The following is a 14,474-nucleotide window of genomic DNA, read 5'->3' on the forward strand; positions in this document are numbered from 1 at the left end:
GAGGGAAATGCATTCATTATAATGTATTTAAAATATGACTCCAGTGTTTTAAAGGAAAACATTACATTCATAAGAAAGAAAACTGGAATTATTTACAGTAACGTGGTTATTTCTTAGTGAGATCAGGAGAGATCATTTTTTCTTCACGCATCTCGGCATTTTCTAAAATTTTCCCAATTTTCAATCTTTCTATCATCAGAAAAAGTAAGTATCTTAGAAAATAAGGATTTATTGAATAGATGGATAGATAAGCGAATGTGTGAGTGAATGAACATATTAATGCACAACCTCACATACAATCCTATCTACGCATTCATACGTGCACACACCTACGCAACTGCAGGATGACATTTGCTCATTTCACGCATGATAATAGACACATTCACGTGCTCCCATGCCCAGGCCATCATGAACTATTGCACCCATTGAACTATCTATGCATTAGTGGACAGATTAAAAGACAAAATCGTATTCTCACACATGCCTGTGTCAATAGGATCACAACCTCAACCCAGTAATCCAATTATTAACATACATACGCATATATTAATAATTCTTGCATATAACCACGTTCAGCCTACACAAACCCACACTCAACACTACACTTACGACTTAAAGGGATGTGGGAAATGTTTATATCAACATCTACACATGAAATTCCATCCAGAAACACACCCACAAACCCACAAATTTGAGTTTTGAAATTTTCCCAGATCTTTCATGTGTAACCCCTGAACTTTATTTCCCAGGAACTTACAAGAAAGAAGATTTCCATCTCCTACTCCAGGTGTACCAGATTACAGGGCCTGTGGAGATCTTTGTGAATAAGTTCAAAGATGATCACTGGGCTTTAGATGGCCATGTAAGTTCAGCAAACTCACCTCCTCCCCTGATTCCCAGATCACTGGCAGGGAAGAGGAGGACGAAAGGGTGTGCAAACTCCTAGGATCAATCTGGAAACTTGGGAGGAGGTTTTCTGTGGGGCCCTGCCTAGGAGCAGCAAGAGGGTCCTCATCTGCTAATGAAATAGGCAAAGGAAAAAATTTTAAAAGACAGAAGACTCAGAGTCCAGAGGTTCACCACATTCAAGAGAGTTGGAATAAGTTCTGTTGTTTGAACAGAAAGCAAGGGATGGAGGTCGGGGGCAGAGGGAATTCAGGCTAGTTGAAGGTATTGATGTGGTGGGTGGGAGCTAGAAGAAGGCAGTGAGTCTCACATGACTACATTGAACTTCTGCTCACACTTGAGGATGCAGATTGTGAGTGATTTAGCACAACTTGAGAGACCAGGACATGGCAGAGGGATAGGACTTTCTTGCATTCCCTTGTGGAAAAGACATTCTATTCTAGGGTTTTCTTGAGGTGGAAGCTGGATCTCCAGTGACATTTCTCTGGCCATACCTTCCTATTTCACACGTAGTGGAGTTAAGCATAGCATCCCCTACCACGTCCTCCACTTCTCTGTCTTGGATTGCTGGAGCTAGAAGAGAAAGGATAGAATGAAGCGAGAGGTCATGGTAGACCAGAGTAGCAGAGAGCTAGGGAGTCACAGTGCATTCTCATGGACAGGACCAGCTGGTGAAGGACTGTGGCATAGTTGACTTTGTTTTATAAACACATCAGGAGAACCAAGTGGCTTCTCCAGGGGCTGGCACATACAGGTAGTTCCTCGGTAGGCCCAAGGGTATCTGTAGGTCCCCTTCGTAATCCAAGTATGGGCCAGCGTCAGTCATCGTGGCCCAAAAGCTGTGCAGGAACAATAGACTCCACCATCCAGGAGGGTCAAAGCTGGGACAATAGACTCCACCATCCAGGACGGTCAAAGCTGGGATAATACACTCCACCATCCAGGATGGTCAAAGCTGGGACATGGAGCTAGCAGTGCAGGGCAGGGGAAGATGAAGACGGGGATCCAGAGGGCCAGGAACAGCTGGAGCTACTGCCTAGGATGCCAGACAAGCATGGAGACTTTCGATAGCCAGCGAGGTGTGTTTGGGGGGACAGCTGGGGAGGGCAGACAGAGGCTGCTCCTAGCCATGGAGCATAGGTTGGGAGTACCCAGGAGCGCAGGCAGCCTCACAGCATGCCCTCAGCTGCTGCGGCCCCAGACTGCACATTTGGGGGTCTGCATCTGTCACATGAGCATCAGTGGCAGGAATTATGTCCCCGGCTATGCCCCCTAAAAAATTAATAGCTCTTAGAACTGTGACGAGCTCTCCAGTACCTTTAATCTGCAAGGGACATTTTCACCATGGTTCTGTGTGTTCCATAATGCTCGAAAAGGTGGTTTTTCATCACAGTAATAACAGCTACCATGCATCTAAGGCCTATAAATTAAGTGTTCTGAAGTATTTCATCTTTATTAACTCATTTAATCCTTACAGCCACCCTATGACATAGGTACTGTTACTATTCTCATTTTGCACATGAGAAACTGAGGCACAGAGAGATTAAGTGATTTGACCAGTAGAAAATAAAATCTTCCTCCTACCTCATACATGTAGCTGGTGCCCCTGCCCCACCCCGGGCTCCCCGGTCACACCCACCCTTGCCTGGGTGTGGGCAGACAACAAACCCTGTGTGTTGGAGCAGCAGGTCAGTGGGTGACTCTGACCTGCTGGGCAGCATGTACGATGAGAGAGGAGTTCTAGATCCTTCCAGCAGCCTCCCACCTGCTCTCTGTGCTCCCCACCATCACAGGTCTCGTCAGAATCCTCTGGAGGCACCTTCATCTACCAAGGCTCTGTCAAGGGCCAAGGCTTTGGGCAGTTCGGCTTTCAAAGACTGGGTAACTAGTGCTTGTCCCCCGGAAGTGTGGGCCCGGGTGGGTGAGAGAGAAACCGTGTGTGCCGCGGTCAGGTAAAGGACTGGGGAAGTTGAACAGTCTGAGGCGGGGGTGCTTTGGCCTCTTTGGGATCAGGGACGCCTTTTGAGATTCTGACAAAAGCCATGGAATCTCTCTCCAAAAGCAAACACATGTGCATAACCCACTCAACCTTTGACAAAGTTTCCTGCTCAGACATGCAGAGGAGAGCCCCCAACCCCAGGGACATTGGCTCTTAGATACAACCCCCAGCCACACCCTCCAGCCAGCCCTGGGTGTCACCCCTGCCTCAATGAACAACGACGTTGTGGAGTGTCTTAGAGCTCTCAGGGTGCCTTGACTGTGATGTCGTTTCTGCCCTAGCCCAGCCCTGGAAGACTGGTTTTGTGCCCATTTTACAGATGAGAAAACAGCGTCAAGGCCGCTTCCCTCCCTGGTCCTTCACTGGCCTCTTTACCTAGCATGCTTCCTGTCATCCATGTCAAACATCCACACCTTGGAGCCTGGTCCTGGCCTGGAGCCTCCAAGTGCCCAGCCTCAGACTCTGGTTGGGGGAGGGGTCAGGTTTCTCAGAAGCAGGGGAGGGGGAAACAGGAGGCAGCCGCAGTTGCGTGAGCGCCTCTCTGTACCCCAGACACTGACACCACCCGTCGCCAGGGCCCTTGCCTGCCAAGGCAAGTCCACTGCACGTCCTCCGGCTCCGAGCTCCTGAAAGTTTCTCTGGACTGAGCCACGGTCTGCCCCCACCTTTCCCACCCACACTGCTCCTCCCCCAGAGTTGCACCAGCTCTGCCCTCATGAGCTGCATGGACTGAGACCACTGTCTTCCACACAGCACGCTTCACCTACTCCAAGACAACCAGGCACGCTGCAAAGGCCTTAGAAAATCACAGCTTTTGTTCTTGGCTCCACAGCAGATATCCTGTCCCCTCTCAGAGCCCCAGCCCCTCAGTTAGCAGGGTACCTACGGGGGCCACAGTGTCTACTTGTGTTCTTCTGAGCCTTCCCAGTCTGCAGGGGGAGGGCAAAGAAGGAGGAGAGGCAGTCTTCCAGAAGGAGATGCTTCAGCTTCAACCAGAACAGTTTCGCCTTCATCTGTCTTATATTTTGGTGTCCCTGTAAGGTTTCATCTGATAAAAGGCTGCTACAGCCAGAAGAACTTTAGAGATTTCTAAAGGGCTGCACCCTTGTAAGAGTTTCTGTTGAGCCATGGTTTCAGGCTCCTCTGCGGATGGTCCTCTGGGTGCCATCTGAGCGGCACAAGGCAGATTCATGCAAGACCCTGCCCCCGAGGACTGAGTGCACACGTGGAGGCAGGCGGGCAGCCCTGGGCACACCTGCCTCCCGTGCTGAGCAGGAGTGAGGAGCACCCTGAGTGGCAGCCCTGCTTCCCAAGAGTGTGTAGTCGGGGAGGGTAGCCGACAGAGCCTCAAACTGTGTGTTTGTGACTTGACTTTTCTGCTTTGGGACTGTGCAGACCTCAGGCTGCTGGAGTCAGACCCCGAGTCCATTGGCCGCCACTTTGCTTCCAACAGCAGCTCAGTGGCAGCCGCGATCCTGGTGCCTTTCATCGCCCTCATCATTGCAGGCTTCGTGCTCTATCTCTACAAGCACAGGTACCGCACAGGAAGGACGCAGGGCGGGCATCAGGCGGGCCCTCCCTCTCTCCCTCCAGCACCCCCCGCACCAGACCCCTAAGCCTGTCTGTGTCGCTCTTTTCATGCCGTGGTCAATTCCTCTTTTATTGCCAGGAGAAGACCCAAAGTTCCTTTCAATGGCTACGCTGGCCACGAGAACACCAATGTTCGGGCCACGTTTGAGAACCCGATGTACGACCGCAACATCCAGCCCACAGACATCATGGCCAGCGAGGCGGAGTTCACAGTCAGCACAGTGTGCACAGCGGTATAGCCACCTGGACTGGCTGCCACCACCGCCACCGAGAGCCCTGCCTCCAGCAGCCGGTAAGCAGGGGTGTGAGAGGAAGGCAGGCCATGACAAGCACAGACAGGGACCTGTGCGTGCCAGGGGCTCCACCCAACGGAGTCGCACATGCCACACAGACACACCCAGTAAGAGGAGAGCTGTGCACTGAGCATCATTGTGTATCAGGCACTGAACCAGGCCCTTTGTGGATCTAATATATTGAATCCCTGCACCCCCTGTGAGGTGGAAGCTAGTGGGAGCCCCATTACAGATGAGAAAACTGAGCTGCATAGAAATTAACTTGAGCAATGTCACACAGCTCAGAAGGGGTGGGGTCAAAATCCAATCCCAGGCTGACTGGCTCCAGAAACTGTGCTCCTCACCCCCGGGCTTGGCAGAACATCGGCATGTATTAGTCTGTTTCTCTCTAGTGAAACAGAACCAACTGGATATATACATCCTCTGGTTGAAGTCAAGCCCTGGAGATCTGTAGAGCTATACAGAGATGCACATATATCTGTATATAGGTATATCGTATATATATATATATATATATATATACACATTCATACACTATAAACACAATACATATACCCCTATATCAAGATATATCCATACCTATCCATCTATATATAGATATGCATCTCTGTAGAGCTATATGTAAATGTTATATAGAGATAGAAATACAAATAAATATATATTTAGAGAGAGAGAGACTCATCTAAGAAATTGGCTGGCAAGGTGGAAATCTACAGGGCAGGCCAGCAGGCTGGAAATTCCAGCAGGAGTTGATGCTGTCATCTTGAGTCCGAAAGCAGTCAGAGACGGAATTCCTTCCTCTTCAGAGCACCTCAGTCTTTTTCTTAAGGCCTTCAGCTGATTGAACGAGGCCCACACACATTATGGAGACTCAAAGTCTACTGATTTCAAAGTTAATTTTATCTAAAAAGATACCTTCACAGCAATATCCAGATTGGTGTTTGACCCATCAACTGAGCACCATAGCCTAGGCAGGTTTACTTACAAAATTCCCCATCACATTGAGCACAACAGAGGGGAGGAGCCCCCCGAGATATGGACAGAGGGGACAGACACACCCACATGTGTACACGGTCATGCACACACACACACACATACGCACACACGCACACAGGCATGCATCTGACAGGCCCACTGGGAAAGAACTGATGAACCTAAAAGGCACCGCCTCTTCCTCACTGTGTCCTCCTTCGATGACACCCTCACCTCTGGGACCTGGGACCCTTCAGGAGTTGCCCCAACACAATGTCCAAGCTGCACCCCTCTGAGAACTGTCTTCTCCCACACATCCCGCTTTCTGGGGATAGGCAGGTGCCCCCTCTCAGGTCCTGTGCTGAAGGACTCTGAGGAGAAGAGTCACAGAGCCAGCCAGGTAGGGATTCCCAGTGAAGGCAGTGGAAAATCCGCCAAGTGGGCCACCAGCCAAACCCAGGGCTAGTGTCACACTCCCTCCCCACGCTCCTGTGCACGGCCACTCACATGGCAGATATTCCCAGCCACACACAAATGGCAGTGCAGCGAGGAAACAGGCTTTTATGAGGGTGCCTGTGAAGGCCACCAACGGGGATGGTGGGAACAGTTCCCGCCGAGGGGGTTACAAGAGCAGCAAATGTCATTATCACTGCCCAGCCCCTGATGTGCTTTACTCCCTTTCCACCTCACAACTCCTGGGGGATTTCACAGTTTCAGCCTGAGTCCCAGATGGTGAGCGAGTCAAGGACGTAGCAGATGCAGCTCCTGAATACAAACAATTTATGGAAAGAGCTTTTCCCCATCTTTTTATGTCTCTCCAAAACAAACATTTAAATAAGGGTTCCCCCCTATTCCAGTGGGATTCTTTTAGCATGCCAAAATTACTCCTCAAGTTTCATCTGTATGCCCAATCTTTACTTTTTCCTTCTCAGAACTCTTATCAATAGAAGGCAAAAGAAAAAAAGAAAAATCCCCTCTGATGATGTAAATCGGGGCTTGGAGATGATCAGTGATGAATCTGATTCACTGCATGAATTATTAAACAGTGTAAGAAAGAAACAAGAATGCTCCTGACCTCCACATAGTCACTCTTGCTCCACACCTGGGTTCTGCTGGGTTCCAGGTGCTGGTGTGCGCCATGCTGTCACCTCCGGGTCGGCTGGGGTTGGTGGCTCCACATCTGGCCAGCCCTCAGCATTGGCCCCTTGCCAGCAGGCTCTGAACCCACTGCCCAGCCCACAGGTCTCCAGCAGGGCCCCTCTGACCACTTCTGCCCACAGCTGGAGCACAAAGAAAGCAAGAGCCACCCTGAACAGACACACACACATTGCAAATGAGTGACTAGATGGTAATTTTTGTTTAAATAATGCCAAGGAGAAAAGCTGAAATTAAAATAAACACCCTACTAAGGAAGCAACGAGGCCTGTGTGGTCAGCGAGTAACAGGGTGGAGGAACAGGGCTGTGTGATGATGTTTGCCAACCCTTCCTCCATTAAAAAAAGTATCAAAAATGAGATTTCACAACTGTGTCACTACAAAAATGAATATAATCCAGCCTGGATTCTTTATTACAGATCCATTATTATCCTAGTCATATTTTTTCATCTGATTTTGAAAGAAACTAAAATTAGAATGTTTTCCGGGGTTCCTAAAAGTATGGTGGCCCCCAAGCACTGGGCCTCCAGGTCTAATGGCGAAGTTGGCCTGGCAAGGGAAAAAGACAGAAAAAGACACGTTCTGCTGCATGTATTCGCTACCTACCCCCATCCCCAACCTGGGAAGATTAAAAATCAAAATGAAGATTGAGGTGATTCATCTCTTTCCCGCTTGTCCCTTCTTTTCTTTGCCGCTTTGCTTTTCCTCCTCTGCTCCTGGCCCCTCCCCTCCCACTGCCTCTTTTTTCTTTGCAAACTCGGTGTGATCTGTTTGTTCCCAGTTCCCCAGGGGGCAGGAAGTAGGCTCCCCTGAGCACAGTGCCCAGTGCCCATCTTCGTTCGTCTCTCTGCCTGTGTCTGCTACTGCTGGGACTCAGGCCCTCGCCCTGCCGCCATCTATGCCAGTCACCCTGGAGAGGACTCCCGCCGTGTCCTGAGAAGGCAGAAAAGGAAGAGGGGCTGCAGACGGAGGAAGAAAGTTTATGGATTTAAAATAGCAAAGCAACCTGTGGATCTGTGTGTGTGTGTGTGTATGGGCCTGATCACACACACACACATACACACACACACACACACACACACACACACACACACACACCTTTCCTTCATTCATGTCCTATGGAAGAGACCATAAAGGCTTCAAAACTAGAAGTGCACATGAAGGATGCTTCATGCCCTGTTCCCCACACACAGAGAAGAGATGAAGGGGGGGAGGTACGGTCAGCTTTCAAAACAATATGCCCCCTGCCCATCCCATGTGTGAGGACACGGTGACTCAGTGACTGTAACAGTAGGACACATCCCATCGTGTGGTCAGCGTGCAGAAACCCGGTCAGCGTGCAGAAACCAGCTGTCTGCTGATGAACGGCCCCATCTGCACAGCGGCAGCAAGGATTACCCCAAGGGCAGGAAAAAAGTCTGTGGAAATAGATTGAAAATCAGTTTCTTTATTTTTTTCAAACACTATTTTATTGAGTTCTAAACCCAGTAGATTAAAAAGTCGTTTGGGTCCTGGGAAGCACTGGGAAAGAAGGGAGAGCCGGGGAGGATAGGGCAGGAGTCTGGCCGGCAGCCCAAGGTCAAGTCTGGCTGTCAACTGACAAAAAGAAGAGAAGACAAGTCTGTGGCCCAGACAGGATGCCAAGTCTGGGGGCAGCAGCAGGGTCCTTGAGAGAACAGGGGAGCAAGTCTGCCCCAGTACCCGAAAAACAATGGCTATCATGTACTGGGGTTATTCTCTGTGCCTGACACTTTGCCTATAGTATTTCTAGTCTGCACAATGACACCAAAACATAGGATTTGTTATTCCCCTTTGACAGATGAGAAAACAGAAGCCTGGAAAGGTAAAGACAGAGTTAGGAAGTGTGGAGTCAGAATGCAAACCCAGATCAGTCTGCCCCAAAGTCCACTACACCAGCTGCCAGAAACCCTGTTCTAGAAGGGGCAGCTAAGAAGGGAGGAGCCAATGAATCTCTACAGTAGCACTGTGGTCAGGTCTGGGAAGCCAGGCAAGACACCTGTGTGTCCTATCTGGGTTCTGCTGTCTCCGTGTAGGCAGCCTCGGGGCAAGGATTCAACTCCCCAGGCCTCCTGCGTTTGGTGCTGGCTCCTTGGCTCCCAGCAGCCGCTGACCATAGCCAGCAAAAGACCTGGCAGGTCCTGAATCAAAACAACGGAGTGGCTGAAAGTCACACTCTCTCCAGCTCCTTGCAAGTGGGTTTGATTTATTTTGACAGCTATATTATGCTTCGGTCATTCATGAATTCCATGAATATTGTTGGGAAGTTCATGAGTTTAGGAATCAAAGTATAGCATTTAGGGCCACTTTCTCTGTCCTCGGGAAGGTCCCCACAAGCTTAAGCCCCTGTACACGTGTGACAGGCTGGCCTCAGAGATTCATGTCACATATTGAAATAACAAATAGAAATGTGCAGGAGCGGAGGGACAGTGACACCTGGTTCTTAAGCAAATTCTAGATTGGAACAATTAGAAGATCTGACTGATGTTAAGAGTGGCCAGGGTAAAGTGAGAGGCGTCCATTTCCAGCAGACACAATGGAGGCTGACAGAGGCAGGAGCCTACCCCTGGCCACACCACCTCTGGGACACCCCTGGGCCTGGAGGGAGAGGGCCAATCCAGACACACTCACACTCTCATCTCTTTCCTTGGCTGGAAACAAGTGCAGGAAGCTCCCCTCCCAATTTCTTACGCTCCCTTCTCCCTTACACTCCTCTCCTTCGACTGCTCCCTTCCCCCTTCTTATGCCCCTCTCAGACCACCCAGTGGACGCCTATTCCCGCCCCCCACCCCTCCCCTGCATCTCCTTGTAAAGTTCCATGAGATGCTCGAGGAGCACCTGCTGGTGGGGCACCCAGCACTCTGCTGGGCATCACCCTCCGCACCCCTGGCATTTCTCTCCACCTCCAGAGGCTTGGAAGGGAACAGGGCAGATGAGGCCCTTCACCCACCATCTACGCCATATACCCATCACCATCCCATGAGGAAAAAAAAGAAAGTAAAACAAAAACAAAAAAAATCTTTTGTACAGAGATATATTTTTATTATACAAAGTTTGTACAGTACCAAAAAAGAAAAAAAAAAGGTGTAAATTTTTTTTCATTATTGTAGGTAAACGGTAGTGGAAGCCTTTTTTGTAAATGTAATAAAATGTATAAATATGGTTTTCAGAAAACATCAAGTGCTGTAAATATGTAATCTACACACCTTCTTGGCTTGTCTGCAGTATATACATTTAATTTATCTGTCTCTGTATATGAGGCTTCCCCCTGGGGTCCTGCATTATGGTACTTTCCTGAATTTGAAAGCAATTTTAAATTTTTTGAATTCAAATAAAATATAAATTTTTGCATTGGTTTTCTTACATTTTTATGGCCTCTTTCATGACTAGGGGCAAGTGTTTGTTGGGAAAGGGAATGAAAGACATATTTTCTCCTAAAAATCCAAGGGTAGAAATATGGGAGTCCATTTCTTAACTGCATTGTGTTATCACTGCTACATGTTGGAAACTCCAAGCAAAAATGATAGTGCATACCCCACATAAAAAAGTTAACTCAAAATGGATCAAAGACCTAAACATAAGACCTAAAATTATAAAATGCTTACAAGAAAATGTAGGTGGAAAGCTTCGTGACATTAGATTTGGCAGTGATCTCCTGCATATGACATCAAACGTATAGACAACAAAAGAAAAAACAGATAAACTGGACTACATCAAAACTCACAACTTCTGTATATCAAAAGATACAATCAACAGAGTGAAAAGGCAAGCTATAGAATGGGAGAAAATATTGCACATCATTTCTCTGATAAGGGGTTAATATTGAGAATCTATAAAGAACTCTTAGGAAAGACTTGAACAGTCATTTCTCCAAAGAAAATATACAAATGGCCAACAAGCACATGAAAAAATGCTCAACATTACTAATCATTAGGGAAATAATCAAAGCCACAATGAGATGCCACCTCACACCAATTAGAATGGCTACTATCAAAAAATAATAAGTGTTGGTGAGGATGTGGAGAAATTGGAACCCTTGTGCCCCATTGGTGGGAATGTAAAATGGTGCAGTCACTATGGAAAACAGTATGGCGATTTCTCAAAACATCAAAAATAGAATTACCATATTGTCTAGCAGTTCCACTTCTGAGTATATACCCAAAAGAGTTGAAAGCAGGGTCACAAAAAGATATGTTAATAGCGGCATTTATTAACAAATGCCAAAAAGTAGAAGGAACCCAAATGTCCATCAACAGATGAATGGATAAACAAAATGTGGTACATATGTACAATGGAATATTATTCAGCCTTAAAAAAGAAGGAAACTCTGATCCATACTGCAACATGGATGAAACTTGAGGATGTTATGCTAAGTGAAATAAGCCAGTCACAAAAAAAAAAAAAAAAAAAAAAAAAAAAAAACCAGGTACTGTGTGATTCTATTTATACAAGCTACCTCGAGTCATCAAATTCATACAGAAAGTAGAATGGTGGTTGCCAGGGACTGGGGGGAGGAAGGGATGGGGAGTTACTGTTTAATTAGTATAAAGTTTCAGTTTTATAAGATGAAAAGTTTCTGGAGGCCTGGAAGCCCTACGCATTCTACTGGTTTTAAAACAAAGAGCTCAATTAACACCAGGTATGACTTGTCAGCCTCTACATTCTCTCCTGATGGAAGAGTTTTTTGAGTTGAATATGCTATGAAGGCTGTGGAAAATAGTAGTACAGCCACTGGCCTCAGATGTAAAGATGGTGGTGGCTTTGGGGTAGAAAAGGGAGTCTTCCTAAACTTTATGAAGAAGGCTCCAACAAAAGACTTTTTAATATTGATTGGCATGTTGGAATGGTGGTAGCAGGTTTGTTGACAGATGCCCCTTCTTTGGCAGATGTAACAAGAGAAGAAGCTTCCAACTTTAGATCTAGCTTTGGCTATACCATTCCACAAAAACATCTTGCAGACACAGTTGCCATGCGTATACACTGCAGTGCTGTTAGACCTTTTGGCTGTAGTTTTACAGTAGGGTCTTACAGCGTGAACGACAGGGCACAATTCTGCAAGATGTTTCATATGGTTATTGGGGCTGTACCCTTGGCAAAGCCAGGCACGCTGCAAAGATAGAAAATAGAAAAGCTTCAGGTGAAAGAAATGACCTGCCATGTTATTGTTAAGAAGTTGCAAAAATATTTACATAGTATATGATGAAGCTAAGAATAAATCTTTTAAATTAGAACTCAGCAGGGTTGGTGAATTAACCAAAGGAAGAAGACATGAAATTATTCCAAAAGATATAAGGGAAGAAGAAGAGAAACATGCCAAGGAATCTTTGAAGGAAGAAGATGAATCAGATGGTGACAATAGATAACGTTTACTCCAGCATCTATTCTATTTTAAATGTCTGCTACAGTCCCAGGTAACATTTAGCCCCTTGTGGATTATACACACTCACTAACCAATTTTCATTAAATGTTTGTATCGTGAAAAAGGAGAAAGAAAAGTTCTGGAGATTGCACAATTATATGAATATACTTAATGTACTTGATGCCACTTAACAATGGTTAAGATGATCAATTTTATGTTATATATATTTTACCACAATAAAATTTTTTTTAATTTATAGTGGAGGCCACATCAGCTCAGACCAAGAACCTGGGGACAAAGAAGTTGCTCCCTTCAGGGTTGGAGTTTGGCTTGGACTGAGGAGCTCAGGATCTGAGGACCGCAGTCTAAGGGCAGGTGGGCTTAGGCAGTAGAAACTCCATAGCAGAGAAAAGCCAAATCAAGGAGGGTCATCCAGGCAAGACAGTCATAAGAGGAGTGGTGAGGAAGAAGAGGAAAGAACCGGCAAGAGCTAGGAGCCTATCCTTTCTTAAATGTACTATGCATTTGTTAACAGTCATCATTTTAGGTGGAAAATTCATCTAGACTACCTTCAGTTTTCTGACTCCCACTACCCTTCACTTTTGCACTGTACCTTGGCTCCAGCTGCCCCTCTTGTCACCTCAATAACCTGATTTAGACCCACATTCCCAGTTTTTTGTTTTTGTTTTTGTTTTTTTGAGACACAGTCTCACTCTGTCGCCCAGGCTAGAGTGCAGTGGTGCAATCTCGGCCCACTGCAACCTCCGCCTCCCGGGTTCAAGCGATTTTCCTGCCTCAGCCACCAGAGTAGGTGGGATTACAGGCACGCGCCACCATGCCTGGCTAATTTTTGTATTTTTTTTTTTGTAGAGACGGGGTTTCACCATGTTGGCCAGGCTGGTCTTGAACTCCTAACCTCAGGTGATCCACCCGCCTCAGCCTCCCAAAGTGCTGGTATTACAGGCGTGAGCCACCGCGCCTGGCCCCCAGTTTTAATAAAGGCATTCCATCTTGGACACCCTGCCTGGTATTTCTCTCCTGGACACACGGAATCAGCAGGGTGGGTGCAGCCCTCCCACTGGAACCTCAGGTAGCTTGGCAGGGATTCAGGGTCAGGAATTGGACTGTTGTCCAACACAAGCTCCTGTTGGATTGGGAATCAAGAGAGCAAGGGAGCAAATATTAAGTCTAAGTTCAGAATACAAGTTCATACCAGCATGCAAATATGCAAACACTTTATAAGAAAATAGCAGACGGGCTGGGCACAGTGGCTCATGCCTGTAATCCCAGCACTTTGGGAGGCCAAGGCTGGCGGATCACTGGAGGCCAGGAGTTCGAGACCATCCTGGCCAACATGGCAAAATTCTGTCCCTACTAAAAGGAGAAAAAAGAAAGGAAGAAAAGAGCAGACAATTGCTGGACACCACATAGAGTGGGGAAAGACTTCCAAACATCAGGCCAGGACAAGTTTTCATAAGCCGAAGGGCATAGATAGAGGGGGCAAGCCCAAACTACAATGCCTGTGAGACAAGCTGCACCCCACAAGATCTGCCTATACCAAGAGAACAGAGTGTCCCTGAACTAAGAAATCAAATAAACACTTAACACCACTCCATTCCCTCACTCCAGTAGAAGCACCTGTTATTGCTGCTCTAGGAAAATCCTACACATTTATTTTCTCACGGACAAAAAAGGTTCATGGACATATCTTCAAAGTTTCTATAAGAATAAAACAGGGTCACAGGAAGGGGAACATCACACTTCGGGGACTGCTGTGGGGTGCGGGGAGGTGAGAGGGATAGCATTGGGAGATATACCTAATGCTAGATGACGAGTTGGTGGGTGCAGCGCACCAGCATGGCACGTGTATACATATGTAACTTACCTGCATGTTGCGCACATGTACCATAGAGCCTAAAGTATAATAATAATAATAATAATAATAATAATAAAAAGAAAAAATAAATAAAAATAATAATAAAATAAAAAGACCAAAAAAAAAGAATAAAACAGAAAATGAGTAGTAAAGACATTCATTGTAACTTGGGTATATATCTAAGAGTGGAAAAGAGAAAAAAAGCAAAGAACAGAAAACATTGTAACTAATTAAAATACTCCCCTAAAAATAAATAAAGGAAAGGAAACCTTTTTTTAAAGCATCCCAACATTAATTAAATACAGT

At 46.6% G+C, this 14,474-nt stretch overlaps 1 protein-coding gene and 1 pseudogene across 7 annotated transcripts in view; both read left to right on the plus strand.

Moving 5' to 3' along the window:
• The window catches only part of CSMD2 (CUB and Sushi multiple domains 2), a 664,749-nt gene extending 654,490 nt beyond the window's left edge, over positions 1 to 10,259 (plus strand). For 4 of the 7 annotated variants that reach the window (XM_054538082.2, XM_054538100.2, XM_054538075.2 and 1 more), the window contains exons 67-71: positions 750 to 862; positions 2,700 to 2,787; positions 4,301 to 4,439; positions 4,575 to 4,787; positions 7,697 to 10,258. In XM_054538082.2, the coding sequence (XP_054394057.1) occupies positions 750 to 862; positions 2,700 to 2,787; positions 4,301 to 4,439; positions 4,575 to 4,734 (500 nt within the window). In that variant the 3' untranslated portion in view covers positions 4,735 to 4,787; positions 7,697 to 10,258. Of the gene's footprint in view, positions 1 to 749; positions 863 to 2,699; positions 4,440 to 4,574; positions 4,788 to 7,696 lie in introns of those variants that run through there. The other 3 variants (XM_054538088.1, XM_054538098.2, XM_054538092.2) reach the window with 2 other exon arrangements.
• LOC100454749 (proteasome subunit alpha type-3-like) lies at positions 7,451 to 12,552 on the plus strand (annotated as a pseudogene).
• Positions 12,553 to 14,474: the final 1,922 nt, after the last annotated feature.

This window comes from Pongo abelii, chromosome 1, assembly GCF_028885655.2.
Source record: "Pongo abelii isolate AG06213 chromosome 1, NHGRI_mPonAbe1-v2.0_pri, whole genome shotgun sequence".
NCBI lineage: Eukaryota > Metazoa > Chordata > Mammalia > Primates > Hominidae > Pongo > Pongo abelii.